The sequence below is a fragment of the Poecilia reticulata genome, chromosome 5 (assembly GCF_904066995.2).
Source record: "Poecilia reticulata chromosome 5, P_reticulata-male-v2, whole genome shotgun sequence".
Classification (NCBI taxonomy): Eukaryota; Metazoa; Chordata; class Actinopteri; order Cyprinodontiformes; family Poeciliidae; genus Poecilia; species Poecilia reticulata.
The window spans coordinates 21,036,548-21,049,448 of NC_088834.1; the positions used below are offsets into that span (position 1 = coordinate 21,036,548).

At 43.0% G+C, this 12,901-nt stretch overlaps 1 protein-coding gene across 2 annotated transcripts in view; it reads left to right on the plus strand.

The window, feature by feature from the left end:
- The window catches only part of foxp4 (forkhead box P4), a 110,615-nt gene that overhangs the window by 74,364 nt on the left and 23,350 nt on the right, over positions 1-12,901 (plus strand). Inside the window, exons 5-8 of one of the 2 annotated variants that reach the window (XM_081607263.1) lie at positions 3,144-3,287; positions 7,842-7,980; positions 11,449-11,650; positions 11,992-12,090. In XM_081607263.1, the coding sequence (XP_081463389.1) occupies positions 3,144-3,287; positions 7,842-7,980; positions 11,449-11,650; positions 11,992-12,090 (584 nt within the window). The remainder of the gene's footprint in view (positions 1-3,143; positions 3,288-7,841; positions 7,981-11,448; positions 11,651-11,991; positions 12,091-12,901) is intronic. The other variant, XM_081607264.1, reaches the window with a different exon arrangement.

Sequence of the window (12,901 nt, forward strand, 5' to 3'; positions counted from 1 at the left end):
TTGGAGAATGTGCCTGCAAATATGCATGTACTTAACCACACAGACAGATTTGCTTGTGAGCAACAAAACATGAGTCAAACTGAATCAGGAGTGCGTGTCATGCTGATTCCTGGCCCCTTGATATTAGGGGTTGCCATGTCGACATTACTCAATAAACACCCTTCAGCTGTAGTAGATTTGTCAAATACTTAGCCACACCAACACATCCCTGCCAACCTGCATGAGCAGAGCGCACATGCCGGCCCATAAAGGGTGTGAATTTGCCTCTTAACAGTTTGGAGACACAGGAGTAATTGCATGGTGGAGGGGTAGACTAGAAAACTGGAGCGTAGTCTGTAGATTTAATAGGAAGTGGTTGCTTTAGGCAACTGTAAATTGTGGTGGGAAGATCTGACAACGTGTATCACAATGGAAACGTGAAAAAAGAAATGTATCGGCTTTCTGGGAACAGACATGCAGAATGACAGAGATCCTCCTCGCTGGTCCTTTTCTATTTTTTTTTTTTCATTTTCTGTAACAAGGAAAAAGAAGACGCAATGAAAGGGGGTTGATAATGCACTCTCACTCACTGCAACACTAATAAAAACCATCCAGTTTAACATTGCTCTCCCACTTAATTAACCACAGTATGGGCCACGCACTTAGTGTATATCTGCAAATCAGGCACTTTTACCAACACACACATCACGCATACACGCACGCACACATATATGAACACACAGGACAAATCAACCAACACATCAGTCACTGAAGCATTAAATTTCATATCCCCATGGCAATAGTGCCCTGTGTGAGAGTGTGTAAGTAAGTTTTACAGCCCATTGCTACAAAGCAGATGTGTGTGCACAGGCGCTGATTTGTAGATGCGGGTTTGTGCGTTAACCTTTAAGTTTGCTCAAACCTTTACTTATGCTATGGCTGCTTTGCATTTTGTTCATTGTGTTTTTCTCTAAAGTCAAGGTCATGGTAATAGGCTGGAGAGGTGAGTGCCTCACTTACACATACACTTAATGTACAGAGCCACTGAATCAAATCATTAAAAGACCGTAATTATCACTTAATTATTCCTTCAACTCACCACTCAGCAGCCGAGGGTGAGTGTTAGTGTGTGTGTGTGTGTGTGCGTGTGTGTGTGTGTGCGTGTGCGTGCGCGTGCGTGCCTGCTAGCCGGTGAGTGTGTGCGCTTGCATATGCATTTGTCTGTGTGATTAGGAGGCGATCAGGGCTAGTGACGCAGAAAAGAGAGATTAACTCTGCCTAAGGAGTGATAAAAGAGAGGAAAGACAGATGGAAAGTAAAAGAAAGAGCAGCAAGAAGGAATGACTCCTGCATTTAAAATGAATTAAGCACAAAAAAAGAGAGGGGAAAAAAAAAATGTCGCAGGGGTAAAGCTGTAAATTATGCAAAGGAGAAACGGATAATGTGAAACAGCCTTGTTTGAAAAAAAAAAAAAAAAGCGTTGCATGGTAGCGGGTATGTGTGGCATGGATGGGTAGCAGAGTGTAGTCTGCTCGCCGTAAGGTCAGACAAATGAGAGACCGAAGCAACTGCTGCGCTGTGAAGTCATTCTCTGCTGAAAAGCCTCTTTGAACATTTGATGCACCATGAAACAAAGACAAACTGCAGATGGACACATGTACAAGCTGTTCCCGGGAGAACGAGCTCCCCTCCTCCTGCTCTACTCAGAACGCGCGCGCACTCACACAGACTGAGACGCAAGTCTGTGGTCAGTGAGTTTTCCCTCTCTCCTCAGCCGAAGATTGTAATCTTAATGGAGCTTCCTGGGTAAATTAATGATTACTAACCCAAACAAACAGACGAGCTGCGACCAGTCAGGGTACGCTGCCCATGTGTGTTTGTGTTTCAGAGTGTGTATGTGTGTTAAATCCACTCATGTCATTTTTATCAGACGAAGGGACGACAGTTATGTTAAAATAAAGAATCTCGATCTACAAACTTCTTGCTGTGACAAAAGACTCACAGCTTTAAAAGAAAAAAGTTGCTTTCTTGTATGTCAGGGTAAATCCGGCTGCTCTCTGAAGGCCTCTGAGGTTTGTAAGAGAAGATAAGCGAACAAACAGCATCACAAAGAACAAGGAACACGGCAGACATGACAAGGCAAAAGCTGTGGGGAGACTGAAAGCAGGATTATGTTATAAAACAATATCCTGAGCATTGGACATCTCACAGAGTTCTGCTCAGTCCATCAGAAAGGAGAGAAAATGGCACAACTGCAAATCTACCATGAGATGGCTGCCCACCTAAACCTCCAAAGAGGGTAACTCTGGAGATCTATGTGCCAGGCGAGTTCTTATGATTTCAGGTCAACCATTAGTTGTTCGTTTCACAAATCTGGTCTTTATGGAGGAGTGACCATAAGGCATTAGTGCCAAAACTTGAAAACTGCTGCTAAGCTCGAGCTGTTTTGCGAAAAGGTTAAACTTTGAGTCTCTGGATTAGCAAAACTGGTGGAGCCACAGTCCAAAAGACATGAAGCTTTACTACTTTTTGAAACCAGGTATCCTTTATCTTACACTATGCAAAAAGGCACTTCCTTGCGTTGGTTTATCACTTGAGTTACCAATAAATACCAATGAGGTTTTGGTTGTAATGGGATGTGAAAAGTTTTAGCTGGTATGAGTATATTTCCAAACGACTGCTCTGTGTTCTCCCCATTTATCCTAACAAGCTTGCCAGTGTTTCTGGCCCGCTCCCTGTCTGCCGACCTGCATTGTGCTGCAATCATCTCCTGCGATTCAGAGCTTGATCTCTGAGAATAATCTTGGGGGGGAGACTTTGCCTTGACATGCACGATCACACTGACACACTCCAACAGCTGCACAATGTACCTCAGCAGCCTCTCCCAGGTCTGTGTTCGCTTGTTGCGCATGGTTTGTCAATAAACCACACACCGCCACAACAATACGCTGTGGCCTCAACTGAGAGCGCTGGAATTGAAAGCATCTGTGCCATTTGAGGCTCCTGTTTAGGTTACATTGTCTGACTGTGAAGGATCGTTTCAGTACTGGTGGCATTGTTGAGGCTTCTGCAGTTTGTGTTGTGACTCACCCACCTCATATTTCTCCACCTCTCTGCCCCCTTCCTCCTTAACCCGCCTCCCCCCACCCTGCACCTGTCCATAGTTACAGGAGTACTACAAGAAGCAGCAGGAGCAGCTGCATCTCCAGCTTCTGACTCAGCAACAGCAGCAACAGCAGCAGCAGCAGCAGCAGCAACAACAACAGCAGCAGCAGCAGCAGCAAGCCGGGAAGCAGGCGGCAAAAGAGGTGAACTTAGCCACGTACACTCTCGCTCAGTTCAAGCGCACTCTGAAGTGCAGAAGTGCTCTTAAATGCAGTAAAGTGGCTGACATGTGAGAGTGCCAAGAAGAAGAAAAAAAGAGATGACAAGAGTCTAATGTATGGAATTTAGGCCAGATACAGTATGGTGCTCATGTTTTAATGTTATTGTGGGGCTCACACAAGTCTGAATCCCCAGGCTAACGCCTCAAGGTCGAAAAGAAGTCCACTCCACATCCATGTGCTTCTAATTCAAAATATAAGATGTTACCTCTGGAAGAAGGGTCCAAGAAGAAGCAGTTATTTGAAAGTGCTTTTAGTTGTCACTTGATCGCCAACTAAACTACATGGCCAGCTCTCTCCCTACATCTTGCATAGAAGCTAAAGGTGACAGAGCCTTTTCAGCTACAGTACAATATCTAGCTGTTCTCTCGAAAGGTGCTACAGAAGTTGCATTTAAACGTTTATCCCAAATTTAATTAAATAAGCTTGTTGTGGATGACAACTTCCTGCCTAAAGTCAGGCCAGTAGGTAACTCCAACAAAAATGGCATATTAACGATGCAAAATGTTAGTCATAAATGTGTATAATTGCAGCTTGCAATTTTTTACCTGCAGCGTTCACCTTTTTATCACTACAATGAACATTTTTGCAAACACAGTAGTTTTGTATTAATAAAAGTGTTTAAAAAGATGTGGGAATGGCCACTTTCTACCACATAAGCCAAGGACTTGTATAAAAGCACCTGCTTCCATGCGTATGTCATATAATCGTCCCAAAGCTGTGGATGGGACTTTGGACTTTTACCACAATAAATACAAATAAATACTGTGGGTGTTCAAGCACTGACCTGTCTAAAACCTTGGGTTGTCTAAAACATAAATACACTTAAAAGTGACCCTTTGGCGCCTCCACTTTAGAAATCATGTTTATCGTCACAGGTTTCCTACCAAAAAATTCTAGATTACAGATGCAAATAATAAAATAAAAAAATTACACAAACGTTTGCTTGTGTGGACAGGGATTTGATCTCGCCAAGTCTCTTTCATTTGGATGTTAAATTAGCTTCTTTTTTTCTCCTCTCTGTTTAGAAAAAATATCTATTGACAAAAATCTGAAATTTTAACAAAAATTGTCTAATGAGCACATCAAAACAAACAAAAAAAATAAATCAAGAACATTCTGAGCATAGCTTGTGACTTTTTCATAACGTTGGAACTTGAGTTTTATTTGACACAATTTACTCTCTGTTCATTATCGCTCACCTTTTTAGGGCTTATTCAAGACAAATGGCAGCAGGATCAGGGTAGAGCTCTTCGGTTGCAGAAAAAAAGGCAAAAACACATACACACAGGTTCATTATGCAAAAATACACAAGCTCTTGCAGATTGAATTAGCACTGTGATCAATGAGGAGCACATGAAGTAGACATATTTGACATAATAACTGTGGTCAGGTAAAAGACGTTTTGCATTTATATGTTCAATTCATATGTTAAGATGTCAACATTAAGAAGAAACAGTGCAGGGGAATCACTTCACGAGGAAGAGCTTGTGAGACATTTCTGTGAAATGCACAGGGAGACACATCCTCGGATTTGTCCTCCTCCTCTCCCAGTGGGCAGAGCCCCCACCCCGCCACCTCAGCCCACATGCTCCTCGCTGACAGCGGGCAACCGACTCAACCGTGACCAAAGCAAACCAGTTGTGGTTGACTCGCATGTTGAGCGAGTGTCTGAATTGCTTTTCCGCTCTCCCCCCCGTGCTCCTCCGCTGTCCCAGTTTTCAGGTTGCTTGTCCTGCAACAATGAGACAAGTGCAAACACTGGTCACACAGCCACACGTACACGCAGACAGAGGGGAGGCTTGATGCGTGATGGTTCACTGGCCAAACACACACACACGCACACAAACTCACCTGGGGGAATATGACTCCCTCCAGAGCTGCAAGTAGCTGATGTGACCATGGCTCTCTCCAGCAGCCCTGACCTGCTGACATACAGCGCATCAATAATCAATTAATATCTGCATGTATAGCAATAAAACACTGTAGGTGCTGTAAAAACATTTGCTTTTCATTTCTGTGGGGTTTTTTCTCGTTCAAACTTAAGTGAGTTTTGTGACTTTAAGTGACCAGAAAAGAACAAAAAACTACTAGAGCAAAAATATATGGAGGAAAGAGCAAGAAAAAAAAAGTTCTCCCTCCTAACTTTTGGAAGTGTTTGTACATCAGTGCCTGTGACTTTTTGCCCTTTTCGCTTTGAGCAGCAATTCCTTTTTCACGTTCAAGGCTTTGTGGAAGTGATGCATTGAAAGAAAAGCGATGTATGTGCGTGCTGAGTCGCTGTTCTGTGTGTTGCCGGAGCATTTGGGACTGGTCAGGAGTCAGCTTAATGAAGTGACTCTGACCATCACAAAAAAGATGCGTGCTTGCGTGTGTGTGTGTGTGCGTGTGTGTCTTTGGATTGGCCGTCTACAGTTGCCTGTGTGTGTGTGTGTGTGTGTGTGTGTGTGTGTGTGTGTGTGTGTGTGTGTGTGTGTGTGTGTACATGTATGCTTCTGTGTGACTGGCAGGCTCAGACAGTGTGTGATGTGCTCATAAATCACATTGACAGCCTGTTACTGCGCTAGCTTTGGCCACTCAGCCACAGCTAATGTAAACAGAGCACAGGCACACACACACTCTCTCAGTGTGTGTGTTTTAAAGAACCGTAGCCATATCTCAGGAGACAATGAGAGGCAGAGGAAGGGGTGAGGAGGGGGAGTAGAGAAAATGGACAGACAAGTTTGAAAGGGAGGGCCAGGGGCCTTGGAGAGAGAGAAATGTCGGAATGAAACGGATACAATCTGCTTGGACTTTCTGATCAACAGTTTAATTCAACCAAGAAGGGTCTGGTAAATCAGCTCAGAGTTAGTAAATTGTCTCAGTGTGACAACGACTTTCCAACTTACTTTATGGTACATTTAATGGTGTAACCAGCAACAGAGCCTGGTATGTAGTTGTTTGGTCATCTGAATTTGCTTTTAAAATCAGTTCTGACTTCTAAAGCACTGATTTTGATTTGTGTTGGCCTGGAAAGTGACTTGGATTTCAGCAGGTGACAAAACAAGTCCTCGTCTGAACAAACAGGGTATATTTACTAATGGAGGATTGTGTGTTTCTCAGATTCTGCTTCTGTCCTACATCTAATTGCTTTAAGAATTTGAACGGCGACGCTTCCTCCTTCCTCTTGTGCTCTTTGTTTTAAACGCCGACTCAGGAGAAAAAAACATGACCATGGCACACAGACTTAGTTAATAGAAAATGACTGAAAAAAATGTTTGAAATAAATTAAAAACCCAGAGAACCATTGATCAGCTTACCTTTAAATGATAACATCAAAAGCAATAAGTTACGAAATGAAAGGATCTTGAACGAGTTTCACTGTGTTAACAAGGATTTTACAAGATTATTTTAATTCCACCTCTGCAAACAAAACCATTCGAGCTTGTGGCGAGAGGAGTCGACATGCAGGAAGTATTTCCCAGATTGGCTTTGAAACAAGCTGCAGATGTGCAACAAATCAAACTGCGCAGTTTCCTTTATGACATTAAATTATCCATGCAAGGAATATGGTGCTGCTGGTTGTCATCCTCCCACCTCCAGCTCGCCCACAAAACACACATAAACACACCTCCACCATACTTTTCCTCCCCAGGCACCAAGTCTGAGAGGAAATGACCTATTTGCCCTTCCTCAGAGTTCCTCTCTGTTCAAAGAGTTCTGGGCTGCCACTCTGTTTCACACACAATGAGAAGTTGCATTTATTTATTTTTCAGCCCCGCCAGTTATCTGTGGGAGATAAAGTGCACCTCTCTCAGGGGTTTTGCTTGTGCAGGGTCAGCTTGGGAAAAAGAGGGTAAGAGGTGGGACTTGTCAGTTTTTTTTGTTTTTTTTTTCTTTTCCTGATGTAGAATATTATTTCCCACTTTATCGTTTACCTGCAAAAAAATGTTTGCATTGATTCTATTCTTTTAACGAAGTACTCCTAAATCACATTGTCACCTTTACTCACATAACAACCACAAATCTCAGCTCGTTTTATTTGGATTTTATGTTATAGACTGATGTAATGTATTGTATAGCTTTAACAATGAAGAAAAACGATAAATGAAAAATATTTGCTAATCTGAAAAGTGTGGCTGACATATGTATCTCTGAAGGAGCTGCTGGTCAGAATGATCCAAATTCCAGTACTAAATCTTATCGAAGATTTGTGGCAAGATTAGAAAATTGCTTACAATCTGATCAAGTTACAGCATGTGGATATGCATAGCCGGCAGAGACAAAGTCCCAACGTCCTGCATGTACCATTGCAGCGAAAGATAGTTCCACAAAGTTTAATTTTGGGGGGTGGGCTTTACATTTAAGTGAGATAAAAACGACAAAACGTAAAAAGGATAAAGGGTTATTATCCTTTATCCTTTTTATGCCAGGCACTGCGAGCAATTTGGAAGCTCGGCCTGCCTCGCCTGACCTCCGTTTCTCCTCCATGTCGAACAGCAGCTTGGAAGTAAGCAGCTGGCCTTCCAGCAGCAGCTGATCCAGATGCAGCAGCTTCAGCAGCAACACATCCTCAACCTCCAGAGACAGGGCCTGGTTCCGCTGCAGCCCACCGCCGCCATGCAGTCTCTTCAGCAAGGTACGTGCACACACAGGCATTCCCAAACAGAACCTGAAACAGGACACATCCTGACAAACACGAGCCTAGCCAAACACACGCACAGGGCCTGTGCCCAGCGCTGCCTGTGAAGCCTGTTAAGTTAATCAGCCTATAAAAGATAAAAGAAAACATGATTGGTAGGTTTGTGGAAAGTAGTCATTTAGATAATAGGTAAAATATGCCGCTAAGCCTCCCCTGCTTAGAGATGTGTGCATGCGTGTGTTTGTACTTGAGATTATCCAGGCACAAGAAAAATCATCTTTCTGCTATTCCTGTGCCCACAGGATTTTTTTTTTCCTACGTGTAACTTCTCCCACAGTTCCTTTAGCTTCTCAGCAGAGTTTCAGAGCGATAAATGTTGACTGCTGCTGGCCCGCCCTCGGCGAACATGTGTGTGTGTGTGTGTGTGTGCCCACTATTGTGTACGCACTTGCGCGGCAATGTTTCACACATACTTTTGAGCACTATCTCACTCGCAGAGAATGCCTTAGGGGCTCTAAAGTGGCCGTAACATTGCTAAAGCGCTGACTGAGTTGACCAAACAGACCCATTTCCTTCCCTCTGTTTTTGATCTTTCACTTTTTCCCCCCTCATGCAGACTAGCATGGAGTCACTCACAGCAACACGCGCACACACACGCATACGTAACAAGGTTAAACTCTACTAAATTTTCAAAGGTTTGGAAACGTTGATTTCCAATCCAAAGGTCTCCTGGAGGGCAAGTGGATTTATTCGTAGTGGATGGAAAAAAAAAAAAACTTGACTAGGTGGATAAGACTTTGAGGACACAGTTGTGTTAGCAGAGAACAATTTTTCAGACAGTTGCAAACATTTGGCCTCGGCGTCTCCTTCTCTTTCTTTGCTCTCCCTCTCTGCATAAGACTGGAATTTCCCTGCAGTGTGAAAGAGCTGGTCCATTGTGACAGCTCAGCCAGGCGTGAGCCAGAGCATTCCTCTGACCAGCCATGCCACACAAACACGCAAACACTCACAGATAAACACACACACACACACACACTGCCGCCCTGCCTCAAAAAGCTGTTGTGTTCTGTGAATAGGTCGTACGGGGTCTCATGAGGGGTCCAACTAAGGCTTGTGTTTACTTCTATGACTTTGAGTTAGATGTTAGATCACTACTAAACCCCCTGACTTATAAAAATAATTAGAAACAATGAGTTTATGTTCAAGAATTCAGACATTTTAGTTGCAGATTCTAGTTATGTGGGCGGGGGGGAGTCTTGCTTTGTATTAAAACCTTGTATCTTTTCTGAGAATTGACAGAACCTGTCAGTTCTCTCTGTGTTTCTATTTAAACAAGATCCTGTGAAAAGCATCCAAGAGCTGAACTTTATACTGTTTAAGTCTATGTAACTTTTCTTTACAGGTTACAGTTTTGGAAATAGTTTTTTGTTGGACATAGTGCCTGTCCAACAAGGATGACATATGAACAATTCAACGTTCTACACATTTATGCAATTTAATTAGAGCATGACTCCAGTTGTTCTGCAAAAGCATCAGAGGTTTTGCTAGAGAACCGTAAAGAATAAGTGGCATCATGAAGACAAAGGTACACAGCAGAGCGCTCAGGAAAAAAGTCGTGTAGAAGTTTAACGTAGGTTTAGGATTAAAATGTAGTCACGATCTTTGGAGATCTCAAAGAACGTTATTTAGTGCGTCATCTGTAAAATGGATAAATGGTAGGTTTGGCAGACCGACAAACCTACCAAAATGCGACTGTTTACCTAAACTGACAGGTTTAGTTGGACTTCTGTTTGCTTTTCACAGACGCAGCCAAGAGAGTGACAGTAACTCTGGAGTTACTTAGGAGTTTTCTATGCTTTTCTTCCACAGTGACAGAGAAACTATTTAGGGCAGATGAGAAGATGCATGTAGCTAAGAACAAGGCAGACCTGACGGAAAACACAGTCGACGCTGCGAGGGGCAACCATAAACAAAAAGACAGCAATGGGATGGTTTAGATCAAGGCAAATTTATGTGTGAAAATGGCCCAGTCAAAGTCCAACTGAGAATTGAGAATTGATTTACACAGATGGGTTTTCATTAAAGTCATAGCGAGCAGGAGCTATTTTCAGAGTTAAGAAATATCCGTTTCTAGATGAATTTGGTAGACATCCCTAAAAACACTGTAATTGCAGCAAATGTAGGTTATGCGGAACATTGCCTCTGGGGGGTGGGGAGGGGGCTGAATACGAACGGGTGACACACTTTTCAGGTTTTTATTTGTAGAAAGTTGCGAAAAGTTCCCTGCCCTTTCATTACTGTGCGTTACTTTGAATTGGTCTGTCACATAAAATCATAAAGTAAAAGTACTTTAGGAATTTGCGGTTGTAATTTGATAAAAAGTTCAAAGGGTATGGATACTTTTGCAAGCCCCCTCCTATGGGTTAGCAGGAATACTCCCATCTTTTCAAATTTGGTCCCGTCAGTTATTGTTGGAGAAAGTTATGATTTTTTGATTGCAAATCTATCCTCACATGCGTTGTTTATTTTACACTTGGCACTAGACTACCTTCCATCTGTTTTCTCCAAACGGGCATATTTATTTTTAATTGAACATACTCCCGTGGTTCAGGCTTCCTAACATAACAATCTTGAACCACTTTACACTTTCACTCTCTGATCGTCTCCACAGATTGGTTTGGTTTCTTCCCGGATAATTCTGCGCACGTACGCGCGTGTGCGTGCGAATACACACACGCACGCACACACACACAAAAATCTGTCTGCACACTTACACCACTTCATTTTTCCAGAGTGAGAACTTTTGTTTTGGCGGAGGCCAGAGAAGAATGCAGACAAAGCAGACATAATATTTGGATTGCTGCGAGGTCCTTGAATGTGTATGTGCAGATGTGTATTATATGTGAGTAAGTGCATGCTAAAATACGCTGGAGAAGGCTGTGGCATTTTCAGCCGTCTCTCCTTCACTGTCAAATTGGACCAGTAATAATAATGCTGCAAGCAGAAGGAGCTCTGTGTGTGCACTCGCATTTTTCTTTTTTTTTTTTGCACAAACAGTGGCGCTGATGAAGTCCTTATGGGAAACTCCCACCTTCACTCTGTACTTCTCACATTGGTAAAACTGCGTCTCTGAATGAGTCAGGAAAGAAGAGCCATTAGTTTATGACAGGAACAATGGAGACGACTTACTAGTGCCCAACAGGACATTTAAATCAACCTCTCTAGACTGTGTTATTTTTCAACTTCTTCAGTAGAATGGGGGACTTTGTGGTTCCTGAATAAGCAGTTGCAGATACACAATCGGTGACACTAGTGTATTTACAGTCCATCTGCGTGAGCCTTATTATCTTTCAGCTGCTCTGGCATTAGCTTCACCACGTCCGTCGTCATATTCGCTTGTAAAATCAATCGGTAAGTTAGATTTGGTCATGTGCTGAGCTGACTGTGTGACCCCCTTTTTTCCAGCAATGTGTCCGTCAGACCTCCAGCAACTGTGGAAGGAGGTGTCTGGAGTGCCGAGCGCTGAGGACGCCCTTAAACAGGCCGAGGGCCTGGACTTGAGCACCAACAGTTCTAATTCTACCTCAGGCTTCCCCAAAGCTGCCAGTGCTCACATTCCACTGCACAGCCTGCCCAACGGACAAAACCACACCCCAAAGAGAGACAGGTAAGGAGAGCTCAAGATGGTTTCTTTCAATAAAGCACTCTTTTATTTTCTCTATTTTCAAACGTTCAAACTATCCTACTTGCGGGTATTTTACTTTCAGCTGAGCTTTCATAACTATATATATATAGTTATATATATATATGTTGGATTCAGTGCGCTCTGACTATGATGCCATTAAGAAGAGTATGTTGCCCGATTCTTCAGGAGAGGTTTAGGAAGCTGGTTTAGTCCAGCAAACAATGTTGTCAGGGCGATATTAGAGATGCATGCGCCAGGTGTCTTAGTATCACACGCACTGTGTGGCTGTGTTGGCCACTCACCGACTTGTCTTCATCTTTAAGAGCCCGACTGTTTGAGTGGATATCCTCCTTCACCAAGGCAGACAGCGGAGATGACCACGTTCCCCTTTACTCCAAAGGCAGCCAGCCTCCCAGCAGCCAGTGAGTAGCCATCAAATACACGCACACGCACACGCACACACACACACACACACACACACACACACACACACGTATACGCAGAGCGGGTAGCCCTAGAATAGAAAGACCTGAAGGGTTAACTTTAGCACACCGGTTTAAGAGGAAACATTGGCCCTCGTGTTTAGAAAGAAAAGATGGCCATTTAAGGCTTAGACTTGAGACCTGACCTAGATTTGAAGGTTGGGAGTTGATTTTCATGGATAATTTTTAGCTCATGAAATCTTGAATGAAATCAAACCTGTAAATCACAGGTTGTAAACCAGTGAGAGCAGCTCTAACAGGTGCTTATTAACCTGTGAAATTGACTGTTTGATTTATTATTAGTAGTAGTAATAGTATGGTTTAATATTATTAGTAATTGTTTTATTAATAATATTAATAAAAAATACTTAGAAAGAGGACAAGAAGAGCTCCAAACCCCAGCTAGTGCACTATGTACAGTAGGATAGCGGTCGATACTAAGAAGTTGACAATTTTGACTTGGAAAAATGATTTGGACATTTTGTGAAAGACCTGAAATTTAACTTAGGCCTTCCTCTTAAAGACTTGAGACTTCACTCCAACCACCCTGTTCAAGCCTCGACATTGGATTTAGACTTGCATCCCACAGAGTCGAGATCTGACTTAGAATTCACTCTCTGAGACGTCAGGCTTAGCTTGGACTTAAGCATCAGACGATTGAGACTTGATTGGAACCTGCCTCTGGAAGGATAAAAATGGATTTCCCCCCTCAGAAGTTTGAGACTCGATTGGGACTGTCCTCTCAAAAAAT